This window comes from Penicillium cinerascens (genome assembly GCF_028974065.1).
Source record: "Penicillium cinerascens strain IBT 15544 chromosome Unknown contig_16_segment0_segment0, whole genome shotgun sequence".
In the NCBI taxonomy this organism is placed as follows: domain Eukaryota; kingdom Fungi; phylum Ascomycota; class Eurotiomycetes; order Eurotiales; family Aspergillaceae; genus Penicillium; species Penicillium cinerascens.
In genome coordinates, this window is record NW_026695286.1 from 3819711 (window position 1) to 3841921 (window position 22211).

At 53.9% G+C, this 22211-nt stretch overlaps 5 protein-coding genes across 5 annotated transcripts; 3 read left to right on the plus strand and 2 right to left on the minus strand.

Moving 5' to 3' along the window:
- Nucleotides 1-146: 146 nt before the first annotated feature.
- On the minus strand, nt 147-5018 carry N7498_001442 (DNA-binding E3 ubiquitin-protein ligase SNT2; the record flags this gene model as incomplete). Its single annotated transcript, XM_058448505.1, has 3 exons — nt 147-793; nt 1107-4415; nt 4472-5018. The coding sequence occupies 3 exons, from the start codon at nt 5016-5018 to the stop codon at nt 147-149; spliced, it is 4503 nt and encodes a 1500-aa protein (XP_058313916.1).
- A 3065-nt stretch (nt 5019-8083) lies between these two features.
- On the plus strand, nt 8084-11416 carry N7498_001443 (DEAD/DEAH box helicase; the record flags this gene model as incomplete). Its single annotated transcript, XM_058448506.1, has 9 exons — nt 8084-8902; nt 8954-9136; nt 9191-9665; nt 9718-9889; nt 9941-10102; nt 10154-10600; nt 10659-11079; nt 11137-11251; nt 11312-11416. The coding sequence occupies 9 exons, from the start codon at nt 8084-8086 to the stop codon at nt 11341-11343; spliced, it is 2826 nt and encodes a 941-aa protein (XP_058313917.1). The 3' UTR covers nt 11344-11416.
- A 79-nt stretch (nt 11417-11495) lies between these two features.
- Nucleotides 11496-12550, minus strand: N7498_001444 (uncharacterized protein; the record flags this gene model as incomplete). The annotated part of the gene is made up of 2 exons (XM_058448507.1): nt 11496-11857; nt 11914-12550. The coding sequence occupies 2 exons, from the start codon at nt 12548-12550 to the stop codon at nt 11496-11498; spliced, it is 999 nt and encodes a 332-aa protein (XP_058313918.1).
- Nucleotides 12551-13959: 1409 nt separating this feature from the next.
- N7498_001445 (CORVET complex membrane-binding subunit VPS8) lies at nt 13960-18774 on the plus strand (the record flags this gene model as incomplete). The annotated part of the gene is made up of 3 exons (XM_058448508.1): nt 13960-14277; nt 14329-14761; nt 14810-18774. 3 exons carry the CDS (start codon nt 13960-13962, stop codon nt 18772-18774), a joined length of 4716 nt encoding a protein of 1571 aa, XP_058313919.1.
- Nucleotides 18775-20798: 2024 nt separating this feature from the next.
- Nucleotides 20799-22043, plus strand: N7498_001446 (glycoside hydrolase family 16 protein; the record flags this gene model as incomplete). Its single annotated transcript, XM_058448509.1, has 3 exons — nt 20799-20924; nt 20980-21212; nt 21266-22043. 3 exons carry the CDS (start codon nt 20799-20801, stop codon nt 22041-22043), a joined length of 1137 nt encoding a protein of 378 aa, XP_058313920.1.
- Between the last annotated feature and the right edge of the window lie 168 nt (nt 22044-22211).

The following is a 22211-nucleotide window of genomic DNA, read 5'->3' on the forward strand; positions in this document are numbered from 1 at the left end:
GCCCAGGGGGGGGGGGAGGAAAAAAAGACCCCGTCACTTTTTTTCTTTCGAGGTACCACGCATATGCAATAAAAGAGAATCCAAAACAGCTATCATACAATCGAAGAGGCTCAGAACATTGACTGTCTGAGAGACGGTGAACAATATTAAGAAAGAAGGTTCTTGAGAGATGGGCTCGCGCTCGCCCCGGAATTGGCGCCGGTGCCGTTGACGCCTGAGTGTCGATTGGCGCTGGAGGTCCCTCCCATGAGAGAAGGTGGTGTGTCCTCCGGCCGAGTTGGAGGGGTAGGTCCACGCGGGTCTAGGCGCGCCTGCGTCACCGGTGGCGAGTGTGAAGGCGCTCCCAATCCACGATCAACCGAGTACATCCGCGGGGGAGGGCCGCCGTTCAGCGCACTGAGAGAGGTTTGAGGGGATCGGTTGACTGTCGCGGACACAATCGGCGGAGACGCGGAAGCTGGATACGGTCGGGGCGGAGGTTGAGAAAGATGCGGTGACCGCGCAGTCACGGGGCCATAGGGGCTTTGATGGGTCGGATATCCTTGTGATGGCGGCGGAGGGCCTGCACTCGGATAGGGAGACGGCGACATCCCCGGATGGGTTGGCGGATAGTTGCCTAGGCGATGAGCAGGCGGAGGCGGAGGCGCCGCGGCGTAGACAGGCGGTGACATGCCATTGCGCAGGCTGGCATCAGTTGGAGGCCGCTGCTCATAGCCCCCAGGGTATCCCGGAGGAAGAGCACCGTGCGAATGAGAATGAGCAGGCGGCATTGGCCGCCCGATGGGCACACCAACTGGAGCAGGATGGGGGGGGAGGATGCGAGTGCGACACAAAGGTATGCCCCGGCATGTGCGGTGGATTCGCCGGCATCGGGCGTTGAGTGGTATAAGGTGAGGGTCGAGGATCGGGCACAGGATCGGCAGGGGGGTTCTTGATGTGGCACTTGTGGCATTCATACTCCCCAATGTCCCCATTAAGATGCCTGAATGAGTTTTGTGATGGATGGCGCGAGTGGAAAGAGGGACTAGCGGAGTTGAGTCCAACTCCATTAGCCAAAGGCGCCCGACGTCCGCTAGGCCACCATCTGGGGCTGAAATCGGACGCACACCGCACGCATTTCCGGGGCGTCACAGCAGAAATAGGTCGCGTTGCTACTGGACGCTCCTCTGTATCAATGTCCATTTCATCCGGTGCATCCTCGGTAGGGATTGGTAGAGGCTTGTGGGTATCTTTGACAACCAGGCCATTGCTTGTTGAAGGGCGTCGGGGTCCTGTGATGATTCCATGGAGCTGCGGAGCGACGACGGACTGTTGCACGTAGGCTGCCTTTCGCGAGGTCCCGGTAAGGGTAAGGTCGGCCTGTTTGTAAGTTTGAGCGAACAGCTGCAGGGCATTGAGACCATTCTGGCCAATCTTTTCGCCAACGTCATGAAGATTCGACACAGAGTGGCTGGGGCAATAGATCACAGGCGTAGCGGTGCCAACCTCATCACCAAGGCGAATGGTCTGTACGCTGTCTCTCCGAGAACTCTTCACCGGTGTGACATCGATACCAAACCGGTAATTTGCTTGGAACGCACAGCCGATGTGGAAGTGGGCATTGCATCCAGGTGAATGGCAGGAGACACATGCGCCCTTGTTAGATTTACAGATCTTGCACACTTCACGCCACCGTTCCTTGGGGATGGATCCAAATCCCTCGGCAGGCTCCAGCTCCTCGGCATCCCCGTACTTGATCTCGGGCGTCCATAATGAGCACATCACGTGTGCCCAGTTGTTGCCAGCGGTGCGCTTCAGGGGCTCCCGGGGACCAACGGGCTTGCCGACAGCTTCCTGGCGTTGGCGGTAGAGCTTGATGGCTTCGGAGACCATCTCCTTCTCCAACCTTTCCTTCTCCTTGTCTCGCTCTGACTTCTTGCGGCTGTTATTCTTGGTCGTCTCCATGAGGTCATGCTCAGTCCACGTCACAGGGCATAAAACACATTCGTAGGTCGTAGAGATCGAAGGGCTGCGATCATTCGAGCACATATCGCACAGCCACTTGCTGTTGGGCCGCGATCCCTGCACCCCATAGCAATTGCGGTGAACAGTCAGGCGACAATCTCTGCAGGATAGATGTTCTTCACCGGTAGGGTCAACCTTCCTGCAAATTGCACACGGAAGAGTCTTCGCCTTGGGCGGATCAGGGACAATCGGAGGCGCATCACCCTTCTCAACACCCACCTTCTTCTTCAACACAGGCTCAACCGATGTTGCAGTGGAGGTTGCAGTGCTAGGGTTGTCGGAGCGAATCTTTTTCCTGTCCTTGTCCAACTTGCTTTCGTGCTGGAGTTGAGGGTTGCTGTCGACCGAGATTCCCATGGCGATCGCAGTCGCAGCCGTGGTACTATTGATCGTAAAGGGCGTCTCGGTGGCCAGGATCAGCTGTGCCAGCATTTCCTCGTCGATGCGCCGCCTCCAAGATTTGTTGCCGGTGGTCGCAATTCGCTTGCCAACTTCATCCACGTCCTCGTACAGGATAGCATACTTACGCCACAGCAAGGCACAGCGGAGACAAAGAGCGACAGTGAGCAAAGAGCTCTTATCCTTCTTCGCGGAGGGATCGGAAGGAATCGTGGTGCCCGGCGGAACAAGGGGAGCCCGTCGCCATTGTCGCGAGTGACGGGTTTCGCAGAACTTACACTGGAAGCCACGCTTTTGAATCGCTGCCTTCTCATTGTCGAAGGCAGAATCATCGTGATCGTCAGCGACGTCGTCAAGCAACTTCGAAGAAGTGATGCTCTGTCGTCGAATCTCCTTCTTGCCTCGCCTCCCTTCGTAGCTGCCCCAGACCTGTCGACCACGAGGGGTTTTCTTCCACATATAGTAAAACCGTACAATCTGATAAATCGGGACGGTTTTGACATGCTTCATGATGAGGCGCCACTCTGAACCATGTTTGGCGACTCCCTGTTCGAATAGCTTGACTTCCTCCGGCCGAAGATGGGGCTCCTTGAGGTCCTTGTACTTGTTGACCTTCTTCAATTTGGCGAGAGCTGCCTGAACATTGAAGCTCTCAGAATACAGGAGTTGGAGGGCCTTGTCCAGGAAATTTGTACAATACTTCTCCACTCCAAGGTCGGGCGCGAGTCCCTTCGCCTGGCGCATGTAGTCGTCGATGAACTTGAACCGGTCCGCATCGCTCAAGTGAGATCCTGGTGTATCATCTTCACCCCTTGAGGGAATCTGATCTGATGTTGGCATCTTGAACAACAGCTCGGCGGTGCGTGCTTGCTTTCCATTATTCATCGTGACCGGCTCATCCTCGCCGCGCTGAATGTAGCCCGGAGGCTCATCCTGGACCCATTTAGGGCGGTTGGCCTTTTCTAGTTTTGCAGCTTCAAGCGCAGCTGCGGAGGGCTTTCCAACCGTCTTCGGGCCCCCTGCTGCCTTGGCAATCTTCTTTTTGGCATCGAGAGACTTCACATACTCCACCGGCCGGCCTGGCCAAGGAGGTACGATCGCTTGATGCCGCGGTCCGAGTCGAGAACTTGCGCGAGGGTAAATCCGGTCATCGTAGTCGAGAGCATCCTCCACTCTACAGTGCATGCCCAGGTAGCGGTAAGGCCACATCTTCACCTGTGCCATCTGCTCTATCGTTTCTGGGAGCGGCATCGATTCTTCCGCTCCTGCCGGGGTGCTAGCGGAAGTTCCATTGGCAACTCCATTGAGAGGATGATCTTCCTCTTCCTCCTCCATGACCTCATCCTCGCCATCCCCTCGGGCCTCGCCGATTAGAGGCGTGTTTCGAGCCTCGAGTTTGCGTTCCTGCGCACGACTACAAGGGGCACAGGCCCAGGCGAATCCTCGGGCGGGTTTCTTTGTCAAAACCGGTCGGACACAGTGCATGTGATAGGTAGAGCGGCAAACGGCGCAATCCACAGACTCCGCATTAGCAGCGAACAGGTGACACCGCTTGCAGGTCTTGACGGCACCCGTCAACTCTTTCCCTTTGCCGATTTCAACCAGGATGAACTTCCAGCGATCATCGAGAACTCGCTTGACGTTCGGAGGGACGTTGACAACATCCTTCGTTGGAATGACATCGTATAGGCGATGAATATAGCGATCAAACATCTTGTCGTACCAGAAACTGTCGCGAGTCTTCTTATAGACATTCAAATCGGCGATCTCGGTCACATGGCGAATCTGGCACTTTCCTCGTAACGAAGACAGCGGGCATGTATCGGAATGCATCGATGCATAGAGATAACGCGTGTCTGCACTGTGACGCTGGATGTCGCGTGGCCGGTAGTACCAATTGACACGCAACGCTTCAATGACACCAGACTCTTTCGTCTTGGATGGCAAAAGCTCCATAATCCGAGCCAAGTAATACGGCTCACCAGGAGGCTCGCAAATTAAATAGACATGATCTGGAAAATCGATGTTAGACATTGTCGGCCGCGATAATAAAAAGTCAAAAACCAACCATTCACAGCGAACGTGGTGCCATCATCAGCTGTAATTTGACCATCTTTGAGAAATGGCTCCGAGGCCTCGAAGCTGACCATATTAGTGAAATAACCCCCCTCGGAATCCCCCGGTGCGGAAGTGAAGATCTTCTTTGCAGCACTGCCGGCGCCGGGACCAGAAGTCGGATTGCTGATCGTAGCCTTCCGTTTCCTGAGCGAGCCGGATCCATTCACGTCATCTGGCCGGGCAGAAAATGACGAGGTTCCAGGAATTGAATCTTTGGGCACTGCGTTTGCGCCGGCGCCGTTGGTCAGACTCTTCCGTGATTGCGTGGGTGATGACTTCTCACTGTCAGGGTTGGTGCCGTTGACGATGGAATTGAGGGCTTCGCCGCTGTTGCGCTTGGCAACCTTTGCGGAAGCGGCATCTAACTCCATATCGATGTCACGGTCCTCAGCGTAGTTGGGCCGAGGGGCATTGCGGCCTCTGGAGCGCGTCCCATAGGGGGCGGCGGAGGAGCCGGCCGGATCGGCCACAGGCTCCGGCGAATTACTCGCGGTCATCGAGCGTGACTCTTATTCATGCACTCTTATACTAACAGGCAGGCATGGACACAAAGTGTTGGAACAGACGAGCAAGGTGCCCGCGAGAATGCTGCGGATGAGTGGTCAGTCAACGGGCAAACACCAAGGCGTGGCGCGATACATGTAGGTGGACAGTGCAGATGTTGGTATGTGGAAACACTAGAGAGAGGGGGCGAAAATCTGAAAAAGCGGGTAAACGGAAAATGGATACCAAGGGATGTGGGTTTGGGGATGCGAACATCAGAGATGGCGGGAAGGGGAAGGAAAAAAAGGAAGGAGAGATGTGGGAACAAGAAGAAATGGCACCGGAAGTGGACCAGACACACCCGTCAGATCTAACTGCAGGGGTGAAGGGTGGACGGGGACAGATATCAAGGTGGACACGGTCCCAACTTCAATGATAGGGGAGGCGCCAACGGCGGCCGCCTTGGGAGGAAATACAAATAACTTACCGTAGACAGCACGTAGATTGGGCGGGAGTGGGAGTGGAATATGCTATGGCGAAGGGGGGGGGCAGAAGTGGGAGAAGGATAGAAATATGGGAAGATAGAAAGGTGGGAAGATGGAAAGATGGAAAGATGGAAAGATGGAAAGATGGAGGGAGGCGAAAGATGGACAGACGCGATGGGCGAAGGGGAAATAATAAGAGTTAGGTTAGCGAGTGGTGCGAAACAAAACAAGCGCGCAGCCACCCGGGGAGAGGAAGAGAGGAAGAGGAAAAGAGATGGCCGAATCGGGAGAAGGAAACGGGCCGTTAAGTAGAGACGTTATACACCAAAAGATGGGAGAGAAAAGAGAAAGAGGGAAAAAAGCGTCGAGGATCCCGGGCGTGCCCCTAGTCCCGATATGTTAATATGACGGATCCTCAGGACATTCGAACCAAGGGAAAAAGGCGCGAATTCCCAAGTTGGTCGTCCCAGATCCGATTGTCTCTGTCATTGGGCCTAAGCCCTGGTATCCCCTTGCTCGTTGATCTTCCGATGCTAAGCCCGGGCTACGGGTTGAATCGATGATTGCGAAAGTGCTGTGTTTGATACTCAAGGCAACTTAGAGAGTACGAGAGTAAGTTACGAATCAAAGAGAACGGGTTAGTCAGGCCCGTAAATGACGAGCCGGAATGCTGTCACGTAGGATGCTGCGGGTTGGATGTAGCCCCAGGAGGGGGGGGGAACCCGCGTGTGCATCTTCATGTCGGGCCTCACGATCTCTGCATTCTAAAGTTCGGACAAATATTGCGAGAGGTCTCCTTCCAAGGTTGGAACTTCCATCTACCCCGGGGAGTGGACCGATCCGAATGGGACAGAAAGTGCTTCAAATGGCCAAGCGGAAACCGTGTATTTCTACCGGAATGCCAGACCATTCGTGACGACTGATGTCGGCGTCAGGTTGTGGTAAAGGTAGCGTGGAAAATGGCACTAAGCAGCCGGACTCCACAGGTCCATCCACAATCCCTGCGGAAAAAATACGGGACGGTACGGAGTATGTACACTTCCTCTTTTCCCTAACCCGCAGTGGGTTCTAGAGCCCTTTTGATTTGTCTTGTGCCACCCTTTCCACACTTGGGCAAGCGAGACCGGTCTCTGGGATCGCTTATTTCATACGGTCATCTGGGATAGGCACGATGCTATAAAGACACGGGTATTCCTCAATCAATACAAATATATACCTATGTCAAGACTACGGATACCTAGGTAACTAGTGATTCATGATGTCCAGGGGTAGAATCACACGAAAGAGGCGAGTGCAACACCCGATCCCGGCGTTCGCATTATTAGGGGGACCCCTGGGATATATGTCCCTGGGTCGGCACTATTGAATCATACTTATCGTGCAAGTCGGAGATACATGCGGGAGGAAACCTTGGAAAATGAAAATGGAAACAAAGAAAGAGGATAAGATGGAAGCAAGGGAAGGGATGGTTCGTGCCGGTCACTATCGAAAGGTGAACAGGACAGCGACATCCGACCACCCTAGACACCAATCTCCCTAGGTAATTTAAACTTCTACCGCCCACTCGGTCCAATGACGATCCAAGCCGCCGAGAACTGCCCGTTGTTCGCCGAGGATGATTTGCTCCCGGCGGCTGTTTCGTATCGCCACCTTGCATTAGGCCAAAGCTCCAGAACGTGTAGCCTCGATGCCCACATATGAAGTACCTAGGTAACATTTTCATCCCGAATGTGCCTACAGTATATACCGAGTCCTCTCCCCTCCTTCCTATTCAGTTCCTGGGAAATGGCGGAAGGCGCCCATCTTGTGATATGGGGCGATCAGACCTCCGCGGAGTACCTTTTAACTCTGCAAACCCGGGTAAGTGTGCACACACGACATTTGCAGAGACCATCATATGGTTCGTCCACGTTGCCCGGGTACTCGGCTGGGCTGATGCGTAAGTACCGCAGGGCGGTTTGTCGGCAATGGAGGGGATATATACACCTGGGCGGTACAATGCCTCACATTCCACGACGGCGATGCAGCAAATTCCCGGTTGTCGATCTGCATGTCGCAAGATTGGCTCTGCATCCGCTCGCCTCTAGCTTTTTCAAAGATATGCGTAGGTCTGTATTGGTAATTGCCATCGAGCTCCATATCTACGGACCCGTGTTCACCGACGCGACTGGGTCTCGGATCGAAGCGCAATCCACCCGGGAATGAAACAGCCTTGCTAGAAATAGGCAGCAGTCTGCGGGAGCCAAGCCGATCTTGATCATGCAGGTAATTGCGCTATTACGCCTTAAGAGTACTATGTAGAGAGATTATCCACGAGAACCCGGGGTAGCGCAGAGAGGGATTTTGTCGGCATGTAAAACCATGCCCCATGTTATGCTCTCGTGCAAGGGGACCTCTCATGGGCCATGGGTGCTTTGATTTTCATGCAAATCCCGCAGATTGAGGCAAGGCTAGGCACTCTTTTCCATGCGTGGCTCCGATCCAGGAACCGATTACTTAAGGCGGATCGTGGCCTGAGGCCCGTCACCAACGCCGAACGCGTTGCTTTGCATCAGCAAAGATAAAAGCAAAATGAGAACAACTTATTGAAAAGAATGGCCGGGGTACCAGGCACGTCGGAATCGGCCCAAACCTTTCAGTACCGTGGATTTGAGACCTCCATTGATATCGCCCGCCGCCAGGACTACCAAGTAGCCCCGGTGGCCGGGTACAAAAGACCATCAAGCGAGCAGCCTACCGAGACTTTGAAGTCCCTCGCCCCGCACGGGCCAAGTGAAGGTGATGAACTTCTAGAGCCTCCTCCGTTGGAGTTCGCTCGAGCCACGTTGACCCCTCTCGCCAACCGATTTACCGCCAGTAGGATCCATCCTGGGTCGGGGGCGACAGCCCCAGATGATGCACAACAAAGGGGCGTGTCAGCCGTCCCAGGGTCCAGCCAAAACCCTCTGCTGTCACTCACGAACCCCAAGTATGGTCTGCCTGATATGCTGACGGCCAACTTTGGTGCCTTGGGTGTCAACACGATTTATCCTTGGCAGGCATCCTGCTTGTTGGCTCGTGGTCTTCTGTCGGGGGAGCGGCACCTGGTCTACACAGCACCCACCGGCGGAGGGAAATCTTTGGTAGCCGATGTTTTACTGCTCAAACGGATCATCGATAATCCCACCCGTAAGGCTATTCTGGTCTTGCCTTATGTTGCCTTGGTCCAAGAGAAACTGAAATGGATGCGTCGAATCGTCCAAGACGTGGAGAAGAATGTCCCGGATGACGAAGAAGATGATCATGAATCACAGTTCCCACGCAAGCGATTGAGAAGGGTACAGAAAAACATCCGCGTCGCTGGGTTCTTCGGTGGGAGCCGGACGACGACCACCTGGGCTGATACCGATATCGCTGTTTGTACAATAGAGAAGGTCTGCTATCAAAATCTTGATATTGTATGCGCGGCTCTGATTGTTCCTTAGGCCAACTCGTTAATCAACAGTGCAATCGAGGAGTGTAGCATTGGAGACTTGGGAGTCGTGGTGCTCGATGAGCTGCATATGCTTGACGATGAGCACCGAGGATATCTCTTGGAACTGATGGTCACCAAGCTGCTTTTGCTGCAGCAGGATATTCAGATCGTTGGCATGAGTGCCACACTTTCTGTAAGCCTCCTTTGGCTACTTGCACGTGGAAAACAACCGCTCACAACGCTCTAGAATACAGAGATGCTAGCACAGTGGATGAATGCGAAGTTTTATGTCTCTACGTACCGGCCGGTTCCCATTGACGAATATCTGGTCTATGAGAACTCAATTTATCCAGCTGCCACTTCGAGACAACTGTTCCAGACAGCTTCCAAGCTGACTGGGTCATCTTCCTTACACGATACTATACCTCCTGATCGGATCATTGAATCCTCACCTTTCAAGCAGCTAGGCAATTCTGCTACCAATTCCATGGTAGCATTGGCAGTTGAAACGGCGGCAGCAGGTTTTGGGGCTTTGGTATTCTGTGGCAGCCGGGGAGCGTGTCAAATACATGCTGCTACCATTAGCGAAGCTATGACTCTACCTTCGGCAGATACGGACGAAATGAGCAAGCGACTTGACCTTCTTGCTGAGCTGCGGAGTCTCGCATGTGGTTTGGACCCAGTGCTCCAGAATACTGTCATCAAAGGCGCAGGGTTTCACCGTGAGATACTCATCGTTTGTTGCTCTGGGTGTTTCACTGACTGCTGTTTCAGATGCCGGCATGACGACAGAAGAGCGGGAGCTGATTGCGCAAGCTTATGATCAAGGAGTGCTGAGAGTGCTTGTGGCTACTTGTAGTCTTGCCGCAGGAGTCAATCTCCCTGCCCGGCGAGTCATCATCAACGGTGCCCGAATGGGCCGAGAACTGGTCGGTCCAGCGATGCTGTAAGGCATTTTTATCCCAAGCCTACATAAATACCGCGCTAACTGAAGCAGACGCCAGATGTGCGGGCGTGCAGGACGGAAAGGCAAGGACGAGGCTGGAGAGACATATCTGATATGCATCAAAGCCGACATGGAAGCCGTGTGTGACCTATTAGATGCTGATATGCCTGCAATCGAGAGCTGTTTGGCCCCCGAGAAGAGAGGCCTGAAAAGGTATTTAAATCTCTTCGGGATATTGCTCTTTGTAACAACTGACACTACAAGGGCACTACTCGAAGCCATAGCGACAGGGCTAGTATCAGGTTGCGAGGCGATCAAAGAGTATGTCCGGTGCACACTTTTGTACCGTACGCTCGACAAGAAGATTGCCTACAGTATTATGAAATCGGCCCTACAGGAACTCGTCGACGAAGATCTATTGAACTACAGAAACGACGAGTCTTACGAAGCAACGCTGATAGGGCAAGCGGTCGTGGCTTCGGCCTTCTCTCCCGAGGATGGTCTCTTCGTACACGAGGAGCTCAAGCAAGCATTAAAGGCATTCGTCATGGACGGCGATATGCACATCTTCTACATGTTCACCCCTCTGCAGGTGGCTATGAGCATACCGATTGATTGGCAAATTTTTCGCAATCAACTGGACCATATGGATGATAGCGGTCTGCGAGCGCTACAATTCGTCGGGGTTCAGCCAGGATTCGTCAACACAATGTGAGTATCCCAGACCCTAAAATGAGAGTCAATCAAGCTAACCAAGTGCACCTGACAGGGTCCAGTCTGGTGCATCAATGAAAGAAACAACACCAGCCCAACTCAAGCAAGCTCGCATTTACCGGCGCGCATACACAGCTTTCCAGCTCCGCGATTTGAGTAACGAAGTCCCGCTCTCGACAATTGCTCGGCGGTACAAGATCCCCCGAGGCACAGTCCAGACACTAGCGCAACAGTGCCACGGGTTCGCAGCAGGCATCGTCAAGTTTTGCCAACGCATGAACTGGGGAATGCTGGCGGCTGTGCTAGACCACATGCGCGATCGTCTCGAAGCCGGGGCCCGCGCAGATCTTCTTGAAATGGCCCAGGTTACTTTTGTCAAGAGCTGGACTGCTCGGCTGCTTCGTGAAAATGGCTTCAAGAACCTACGTGCCCTGGCTGAGGCTGACCCCAAGGATCTGGTGCCCGTGCTCATGATGGTATGGTATTTTTCTTCGGGGTCACAAAAGCGATGTTAACGCAAATTCCATACGTAGGTAAACCCTCGCAAAACACAAAAGAGCCAGCTCTATCCCGGAGAAGCAGAACGATACGCGGCGAAATTGTTGACCAAGGCAGAAACTATCATTGCCTCTGCAAATAAGATATGGGGTACGTGCTGATTATTATTTCCATGGTCGAAAAACTTGCTAACACCACAGCAATACCTAGATCGAGAACTGCAGGTTGAACTGGAGGAATGAAGCCATACAGCTTGGCATTAGCGCTGATGTGACGAGAGAGCGTTGATCTTGAATAGAGATCCCCAGGCATCACAGGGGCTAAATTTGCCCTATCAGTTGCTATCATTGATATCGTTCATTATGTGTACTAGTACCCAACCCCTGCATATCACCTAAAATCCATTCTGTGCGTTCTGTGCGGCAATCACATCGCCCTTGTCAACAAAATCTGCCAGCATTGCGTTCGGAGCGTGGTTATATAGCGCCTCGCATTCAGCTGCTTGCGCCCCAAGACTACCAACACCAGTTGCTGCATTGGTTATGGAGGCATGGTCGCGGTCCGGGATCAGGATACCCAGAATATCTACATCCAGAAAGTGGTTGACGATGTACATGCGGCCTGATGCAGAGGCACCGGGGGGACGGTTAATGCTGCAGTTCGAGAAGGAGGGGTCGGTCACGTCGTACGGCGTCTCAAAGTAATAGTCAAACTCATTGAGAATATAGTCAACCTTTGTAGCGTCGGCACCATAGTCTTCAACAGGAGTCATGATTAGTTTGAATCTTTGTTTACCGCGACGGACAACTCACCCAGAAATACTACAAGTCTCTTCCCGCTCGAGATCAAATCACCAATAGTGGGCCAGCTATCGAACGGAAGTGTATTCGGGCTGGAGGATGGGACAAACGCATAGGAATCAATGCCACTGCTGGAGAACGTATCTCCGAACTCGGAGATAGCAACCGAGTCCCCGTTTGTCAGAAGCAGGGTAACCACTTCGTTTACGTTGTCGTCCAACCAGCCCTTGACAGTCCCTAGGAATGACTTGAGGGTTCCTGCATCCTCGAGCCAGCAGGAAGTATGGCACAGTTCCAGGACTTTGTCATCTGTGATAGAATGGTGGGTTTGTGCCTGCAGGAACCTGATCCCCATGTCCAGCTGCGCCTTGATATCGATGTTCTGGTTCTGCTGGGGCAGCTCCCCGACAAACGCCGAGTCGTGCGAGCCCATAAAAGTCACATTTGAATAAGAGCGCGTACAGTATTCCGCGCGGCCGTTGCAGATAGTCGCGGCGGTGGCTGCTGTTCTAGCCGTCGGCGCGGATGAAGTAGAGGATGCACATGCTTGTGGAAGCACCTTGGCAACACCCGGAACGCCGAGTACAGGCTGGCAAAGCAGAAGCGCGCCGAGCAGAGCTCGCGTCAGTCCGATCCGGATGGGGCTCATCGTGTCTGGTTTGCACGCTAGGGGGGGGACAGAGCGGTATTGAAGCAGAGATAAATGCAAATAGCGGACTTTTCACGCCTTCTTCAAGTACCATTCATAGAATGAACGTGACCACCGTCCTGCCACACGAGAGGGCATGGTGACTATATAGGTGTAGCTGGCGGTCATGCAGCCCGCAGGAGGTGACCAAGTCCCAGCATTCCACATGTCGGCGATCCCTAGCCAGAAAGGAAAACACACAGCGTGATTCGGGTGACGAAGATCATGTCATGGCCTCATGCTTGCTTCGGCCATGATGATAGGACACGTTGGGCGCGTCCAGCGTGATCGCGCCCCTGTGACTCGATGCAACGGCAGCCCCGCACTAGATCAGGAACAGCAAGAAGTCCTTATCGAGGTCGTGGCCGGGGCTGGGGCTGGAGCTGAGGATTTGAATTTTATTAACGGAGTAAGCGATTCAGCTGGGTGCTCCGTGGTCGCATTCGGGCCAGGAGGTGGGCCAATGACGGATCTTTCTGCGCCAGGATTCACTAGGGCGGAACGGGCGAGGTAACTAAGGACGCATATGCTTTGACGATCAGTAAGGTATCCTCGAATCCCATAAGTTTGTGAGGATTCTATTGCAGTGGATCTTGTGGAACTGCATGATCTATAAGACAGGACGATGCTTAGGGTGAACCGGCCGTGGGGAAAGCACTGGCTGACATTGACAAGTCGCGGACCTACACAGGTACCCCTATTCGAATTGCTTCCAGAGAGCCTTACTGACGAAAGTATTCCTAGGTGTACCTGGGATGTCAAGACTTGTATCAGGTAAATTGGTTCTTTAACCTGAATTACTTCTCAGGCTTTGAAGGTATTTTTTCGACTGCACTTTATATTTCCAGTATCTTACCCTGCAGACAAAAAAAAAGACATTTGGATAGACCACCAGTTAAGCCCCATCAGATAGCCAAACAAAATTAAAAAGTCAATAGAAAGTACCACTTAAATGCGATAGGCCGGCTATAAACAATTCTCCCGGGTCGGAAACCTGGCAGATGGATATTCTGCCAGGTACAGCAGCAGGTACCCCACTCCTCGGACTGAAGTATAAGATCCAAATTTTTGACGAGACCTTTAACCTCGATTGAGGACAAATACCTGAATACTAGGAAAAGAGAAATCATCTTGTACCTGTCGTGGACTGAGCCGGGCGGTGAATCCCCGCTCCAAGACGAGGCTCCGCCCCAGGCAATGCGCAGTTTACGTTAGTTCAACGTCCGAGCTTGAATCGACCTCCGCTCTCATCCCACACCACTTTCCTTGAGAAAAGATCCCACGAGCTGCACAGTTTCTTCTATCGGCCCGGCCTGGACCCTTCACTTCCCTAATCCGGCTCCAGCAATGATCATTCGGAGACCTCGCTCATGAGCTCGATGGCTGAGGGCAGTGAGGTCAAGGAAGGAGAGGATGAGCTTGATCTGGGCGAAGAGGACGGGCTTCCCCAACAGCCCGACCATGGCGCTCTCGCTTCCGACCGCCAGCACTCCCCGCAGGAACTAGCCGACCGGGAATTGGACGCAGTAGACTATGCGGAGATCCACGATCAGGCGTCCGAGGAGACCGTCGCACCCGAAGGCCCCGAACTCCCCCAGACTCCTCCGGCGCAATACGCGCAGTTCCACGCCACCTCGGGAAGTGTAGATGAGACGGCATCGACTCCCGATGACACCCCGTCTTTGCATGTCAGTGGTGCCCTGAGCGCGCAGTCGGGGGACCTTTCTAATTGTCAATAGGGATCCGTTCCGTCCTCCCAGAGCAGCAGTGCGCTAGCATTGCGAAGCTCTCCACGAGTCAGCCCCAGTCCATCCCACCGTCCGTTTGACCTCCGCTTCCAATCCCGACTATCGTCGTCACCTCTAAGTCCCTCGAGACAAGGCTCGCCATTTCTTGCCCACCTCCACTCTCGGCAATCATCAATTACGAGCCAGCTCTCGCCGACACCGGAATCAGACAACGAACCGCCGCAGAGTCCGTGGGATGTCGTGCGATGGACAAAGCTGCGAAAGATAACTGGGCAAGCCTTTTCGGAGATCGGCAAGCGCAACTTTGGGCGGCCAACATGCCTGGCAGTTTCTACGTCCATCGTGATTGGCACATCGAAAGGAATCATCCTTGTATTCGATTATCAGCAGAGCCTGAAAACTATCATTGGAACAGGCACAAAAGGTATGTTATAGATCCCCGCTGTCTGGGATCATGCTAACAATATGCCAGCTGTTGAATGCGGGCCCATTACTTCTCTAGCCCTGTCTGCAGACCACTCCACCGTGGCTGGAGGCCATGAAACGGGTGACATCTACACGTGGGAAATCTCTCGATCGGCGCGACCTTTTCTCCATATTCCTCCAATCCCAGCAAACCACGTTGATACTCGAACATCTGATGGTCACATTTCCGGATCCGCGGTCATTCATATCGGTTTCCTCGGCACCCGGCGAACCGCAATTGTATCAGCCGATACAAGAGGAATGGCATTCTCGCACTTGGCAACACGAGGCATGGGAGCAGTAGCTCGAACGGTCAAGACCACTCGAATCTTGGGCCGATATCCGCAAACTGCACCGGAAGAACGTCGGCGAAAGCCCAGCTCTGTTCTAGCTTTCTCGCCTCTACCTCTCGGCAACGTGGAGCAGCCGTACGACTCATTAGGACTCGTTGCTATGTTAACTCCATACCTTCTGGTGATTGTCTCCACGACACCAGTGGCGCAAACTCAACATAAAGCCCCGCGGCCCAAGGAAGTGCCGGCACACAGTGCCATGACCGGAGCTTTGGCTTGGTTCCCTGCAATTCGATTGAAGGGCAAAGATAGCCAGACGTCTAATACCAAGCTCGTCTATTGCTGGTCAAACGTTTTGACCGTGCTGGAAGTGACCGAAGCGGAGACGGACGAGCCCTTGGACCGCGATAGACCACCAAATCTTGTTTTCAGGGCGCGCAGTAGATGGAAGGCCGACGAGGCTATCGTGGCCGTTCAATGGCTCAGTCGATCCGTACTGGCGGTGCTCACAATCACACAGCGACTGCTGATTCTTGAGGATTACACCATGCATGCCACGGATTCCATTGACCTTGTCCACCGACATATCTACCATACCGACCTTTTCTCTTCACAACTCCATAATCTCGTCGAACAGCTTGACGAAGAAGACACTTCGATGCATGGCGTTGTGGCTGATGCCTTTTATATGAGCTTCCGCGCCTACAAAGGCCGGCTGTTTTTGCTTGGCTACAATGAAGCGCAGGTCGGCAACCTTTCAAATTGGGCTGACCGACTCCTTGCTCTCATGGAAGCGGGTGATTTCATTGGAGCTATCCGACTGGCGACCTTGTATTACACAGGAGCCGCAGAGAAGCTCACAGTTGGCCTTCCGGAAGAGGATGTTCTAAGACAACCAATTGTCCAAGAAAAGCTTCTCGAGATGATCTCTGCGTCGCTGAAATATGCCTTCGGTCGCAATGATGAAGCAAGCATTGGACGTCTGGAGAGTAAGCAGCTCGAGGACTTAGCAGGGGTTTCCATTGCCGCCTGCATCCATATGGATGATGTGGAGTTTCTGTGGGAGGAAGTGTTCACTTGGTACGAGGAGCAGGAATCCGCAGGCATCTTCCTCGACGTCCTCGAGCCGCGTATCGTCGACGGGACCATTCGCTCGCTGCCTCCAACTGCCGTCAAAGCTCTGATCAATCACTTCATCAAAACTCACTCGGCTGGCCGTTTGGAGGAGATCATCTGTTTGCTAGACAGTACGACGATGGATATCGATCAGGTTACAACGTTATGCAAACAACATAACCTATATGATGCGTATATATATGTGTGGAACCGCTGTTTAGCGGATTACATTGGGCCGCTGGAGGAGCTCTTGCATTTGATCCCCACGCAGACCGAGCCTTTAGTCAATGGTGATCATGCCATTGAAATCAAAAGGCACATGAACGCGATGAAAATGTTTCCTTATTTGTCCTTCGTTTTCACCGGCCGTATCTATCCCACCGGGGATGAGATGGATGAAATCGAGGCATCGCGGGCCAAACTCGCTCTGTACCAATACCTCTTTTCGGGCCAACTCTCCGGGACAGAATCCGCCAACGGTTCTAACAAGACGGACTCGTTCTCGCAACTCCGGGCTATGCTCAAGCTCGATGCTTCCAGCTTCATGAGCATGCTCAATGAAGCTTTCGAAGACAGCTTTCTTAACGAACCCGACTCCGACGAGGGCCCTTCTCCAGGTGTGTCGATCAATCGCCAGTACCTGATCAGCATTTTACTTCAAGTTATGGACGCATCTTCATTTGCACCTTCCGATACCATTTACTTGGACATGTTTGTTGCGCGCAATCTTCCCAAATACCCCCAGTACATTCTTCTTTCTGGCACAACCCTGCATCAGGTCCTTACCCGTCTATGTCAATACCCGGATGAGAGCATGGCCGGCGACTGCGAATTGAGTGCCGAATACCTGCTGTCATTCTACCACCCGCCAGACATCCAGAGCATGGTGCCCCTGTTTAAAGAAGCTCGCTTTTTCCGGATTTTGAAGTCGACCTACCGTTCCGAGAAGCAATACCCGCAATGGATCATGACATATCTCGAGGATCCGAACGACAAGGAAGCCATCTTCACCGCCCTGCATGACAGTCTCCGCTCAGGATCCGGGCTCGGCAAAAAGCAGAGGAAGGATGTGGTGGATGTGGTGAAGGAGCATGCCAGAGAGATTGCTGATATTGACGTAATGCGTGCTGCTCAGACAATGCAGGGTCTGGCCCCTGAAGCCCACTCCTCGTTCCTGCAGGTGCTGGAAAAGGAAAGCTACAAACAGTACCAGTATCTTCTCATCCTGGTCGAGCCTCAAGAGCAGAACGGCGAAAAGTATCCTTCCGTCGAGAACTGGATGATTGAACGTTACGTGCAGCTTCTCTGCAAATACAACCCAGCTCACGTGGCAGACTTCGTCGAAGGCCTACGAGTTGGTGAGATTCATCTGGAGGAATTGCTTCCGTCTATCGAGGAGAGTGGAGCCATCGATGCTGCAGTGATCCTCCTTGCCCGGCAGGGCCAGGTACGAGCGGCCTTGGATCGTCTCGTTGCACACTTGGGCACGCTGGAGTCCGGATTGGTGGGAATTCTTCAGAGCGTGGGCCAGACCCCTGACACGGCTACTACAGCAGAGGCGATCGACGATCTCCTTGAATCTCTGAACAAGTATGCCGGGGTCGGGACGTGGCTCTGCCAGGGCCAGTCCAAAACAGCCAAGCAGAGTCGACCGAGCATGAATGGGCAACGTGGTGTGTCACCACTTGAGCAGCCCCTGGCATTTGACGAAGCTCTCTGGCTCGACCTCATCGAGGCGGTGGTGCGCATTGCGAGCAACGTGTTTGCACTCCTGGAACACCAATTCAGAGACTCGGAGACGCATCAGCCGGCATCCCGGAGCGGAGAGACCGGACGGTTGACTACATCATTCCGCACACTGGTTCAACAGGCCTTCACCACGTTGCTTGCCAGCACCGTGAAAGGTGGCAGTCCATCAAGCAGCGAACGCAACGACATGTCCTTCCTCCGCATTCTCCGCGCGTTTCTGACGCGGGCTGCAAGCTGGTCACCGTCTCTACTCGAGCTGCGCGCCGTGCTAGCGTCCATCTTTTCCGCCTACTCGTACGAGAGATCCCTCCTGACCCTCGCCAATGGCATGCTAGACCGCGACCTGTTCGTGCACGTGGACGAGGTCACGCGGCTCCGGCAGCAAGGATGGCGACCCCGAGGCCAGGTGTGCGAGATCTGCCGGCGGAGGATCTGGGGACCCGGCGTGGGCTCATCAAGCTGGACCGCGTGGGAAACCCGACAAAGTGACGGTCGCCAGCGTCGAATGGCCAGGAGACTCGAGGAGGGCCGTGATCCGGCCGAGCGGGGCAAAGGCAAAGCAGCTGCTATGGGCGCGGGTCAGCCTCAGCTGATGGAACATGCCCATGATGCCGCGGAGGAGGAGGCAGGGACCGAGACCGGATCGGTCGGCGAGCTTCCCCTGGAGCCGGTGGTGGTCTTCTCGTGCCGGCATCTGTACCACAGGCAGTGCGTTCTAGATGCCTGCGTTCATGGTCGACCCACGGATGGGCATTCGTTCCGGCGAGATGTAGCATGGCCAGAGGCCGAGCTGTTCTGTCCGGCGTGTACATAGTGCCCCTTTTTTCTTTCCTCATTTCTTATTTCTTATTTCTATTTCCTTTATCTGTGTAGTTCAGCAGGAGATCCGATAGGTGGCATTTTGCGGTACGAATAGGATGTGTCATATACTCCTTTCATTTCATTTCCTCATTTCACTTCATTTCCTCCTTTCATTTCATTTCATCCAGTGCTTCAGTCCTTCAGTAAAGCGGGTACGGGTGTACGCGTGCAGCCCCGTTCTCGACACGTCCGCAATTCGCCACGTCTTTCCTTTTGTCGCTCGGGAACCAAAGCATGAGTCGCGACGGGGATTAGACGATGATCTCATAGCGAGTGTGGCCGAGTGGTTAAGGCGGAGGAGTACGTTGCACCTCTTCTCTCCTTCCCCGTCAACTCTCATACTAACATCCTCATCAGTTTAAGCAAATTAAATACAAAACCCCTCTTTCGAAAGAAATCTAGGGTTCGAATCCCTACGCTCGCAAATCTTTTTTTGGTTTGCAGCGAGGATCCAACCGGCGGTCAGCGCGGTCGTCCCGGTTTTTGGCATCGGAGGCAGGTCAAGAAGAAGGTCGAAGGATGCTTCATAGTCGGGACCGGGTCCAGGTCTGGGACCCGGCTCCCGGCAGAGTAAACGGGCCCCGAGCAGGGCCTATCTATCTGCGACGGGGGCCACGAAGGATCTCCCGTCCGTCTGATCGGGACCCGCCATGGCGGATGTCACTTGAATTTACGGTAGAGATAAGAGTAGAGATGAAACTGCGATCGTCCGTGAGCACGTCTGAACTAGATTCGAAGGGAGAGCAGAGTATTCCCGACCTTGTCGACTCTCGATTTTCCGATTTTTGGAGCTATCGCCATTTCCATACATCTGCCGAGTAGAACCAAGGGCGAGGCACTGAAAGACCCTTGGAAAAAGGACCGAATGGGACTGCGTCGAAGGAAGAAAAAAGGGAAAAGGAAAAGCAAAGCTTAATTGATAGACACGACGACCACGATTCGTCGATCGCGCTCGCCACCAGCACAATTCCACGGCGATTGGACCGGCCGTCCAGCCGGGCGTCAAGGCCGTGGCCAGTGATCGATGCGCACGCCGGTTTTCCAGCCAAAACAGCCGGCGACTCGCTGGTCGCACCGACTTTTGGCTTTTCCCCGACCATCGTCCAGCGAGTCAGCGGTCTCGCCGCCGTGATCAACCTACGGTTCCGAAACAACCAGCCCTTCTCGCAGCGTCTGAAGTTCCAGACTGCCCTACTCCGTACTCGACTGCTGAAACATGGGGAGTCTGCACCTAACCACATCGGTCCAGTCGTGGCTCCGCATCTACGAGATCGGGAGAGTGTTATGTGCCGGATCATCGCCGGCTCTTCTCTTCTCAGCGGTACAGTGTGCCATCTCCATCTGATGGGCGGTCGTGTCGGATGATCCACTCGCGTCACCCTCTTCTGTCCTCGATGTTTGGATTTGACCCAAGTTGTTCGCACGGAAGGTCTGGCCAGAGAAGATGTTTGGGTCCGGCAATCACGGCCTTTGGTTCCGTTGGTCAAGGATCCAGGGCAGCCTGCTCGTCCAGAGAAGGTGATGGGTAGATCAAGCCACCCTCAGGGCATTTCAGCGATCGGGACCCGCCGTTCGGTCTAGCGAACCCCGGCCACTTGCCGCAACGGGAATATTCCTCCGCATTTCGTATCTCTCACATGGCCCACTTGGGCCCTGTCATGCATGTCCCACAGGCGTCTCAAGATCGGGTCTGGTGGATGCAGGTGTTCCACGCGTCGTGCCTTTCTTTCCCCCTGTTTAAAAGTTGGCATCGTTTCCCCTCTTTCATCCTTTTTTTCCTTCATCCGATCCTTTGTTCGTGTGCTGTTCACATTCCTTTCTGAAGGTATATACTCCTACCCAACTACGGGTTGTATATCACCTCACTCTTTCTCTTCTTCATTCTTTTTTTTTTTTTAAACAGTGACCTCTGCGAGGCACATTCCCCGGTCTTTGACAGACTATACCTTTCTCTTGAATTTATAGCACGCGAACAAAATGCCCTTCACGACCACTCTCCTTACGGGTCTGGGCCTGCTTGCTCAATTGAGTGCTGCCGGCTACACGTTGCAGGACGATTACGGCACCGACAATTCCTTTTTCAACCAGTTCGACTTCTATACCGTGCGTTTACACGGGTAGCTGAATAGCCTGAATCACCTGCTGACCTTAATTTTAGGGACAAGACCCTACCGACGGCTTCGTGAGCTACGTCGATCAATCGACCGCCAGTAGCAACGGCCTCATCAGCACCGGTGGCGGCTCCGTGTACATTGGCGTGGACCACTCCAACACCGCCACCACCGGCCGCCAGAGCGTGCGGCTGCAAAGTACCAATACCTACACCCACGGTCTGGTGATTCTGGATCTGGAGCACATGCCCGGTAACGTCTGCGGCACCTGGCCCGCCTTGTAAGTTCTCTCGCCCGTCGTATTTCGATATTTGGAAACTAATCCCTTCATAGCTGGATGGTTGGCAGCAATTGGCCCAACAACGGCGAGATTGACATCATCGAGGGTGCCAACACCCAGTCCGTCAACCAGATGACCCTGCATACCAGCGACGGCTGCTCCGTCGGCAACTCTGGCTTCACCGGCTCCGTCTACACCAGCAACTGCTACGCCGAGGCCTCGGGCCAGACTCCCAACGCGGGCTGTGCCGTCCTGGACAGCAGCACCCAGTCCTACGGTGACGGCTTCAACCAGGCCGGCGGCGGTGTCTACGCTACCGAGTGGAACAGCGATAACATCAACATCTGGTTCTTCCCCAACTCCAGCGTCCCTTCCGACATCACCAGCGGCAGCCCTGACCCTTCGGGCTGGGGTACCCCCGCCGCCAGCTTCGGTGGTAGCAGCTGTGACATCGACTCGCACTTCAGCGAGCTGCAAATCGTTTTCGACATCACCTTCTGCGGCGTCTGGGCCGGTGACGTCTGGTCCTCCGGCAGCTGTGCCTCCAAGGCCAGCACCTGCAACGATTACGTGTCGGACAACCCCTCCGAGTTCCAGCAAACCTACTGGGAAATCAACTCTCTCAAGGTCTACCAGGACAGCAGCTCCTCCAAGCGCGACTCCATCCCCCAACCCCACGCCAAGGCACACGTCCGTGCCGACGTCAACGAGCCCATCGAGGAGCCCAAGTCTACGATCGAGCGCTCGGCGCCGTACATTCGCCCTGGTCCTCGCCCTGCCTGGAAGCACCGCCGTGATGCCTTCAAGCACGGCCACAGCCACGGGCAATAAATAACCTCGAAACTGATAAATGGATTATGACAAAGACGACTTGAAGTCGGGAACTCTGCCAAGGGATCTGTGATCTCTGTTTGACGATTGAATGTATACACTCTTTTTCTTCTTCTTGTGCTGGGCATTTACTTTTTTTTTTTTTTCTTTTTTCTGTATCATGTTCAT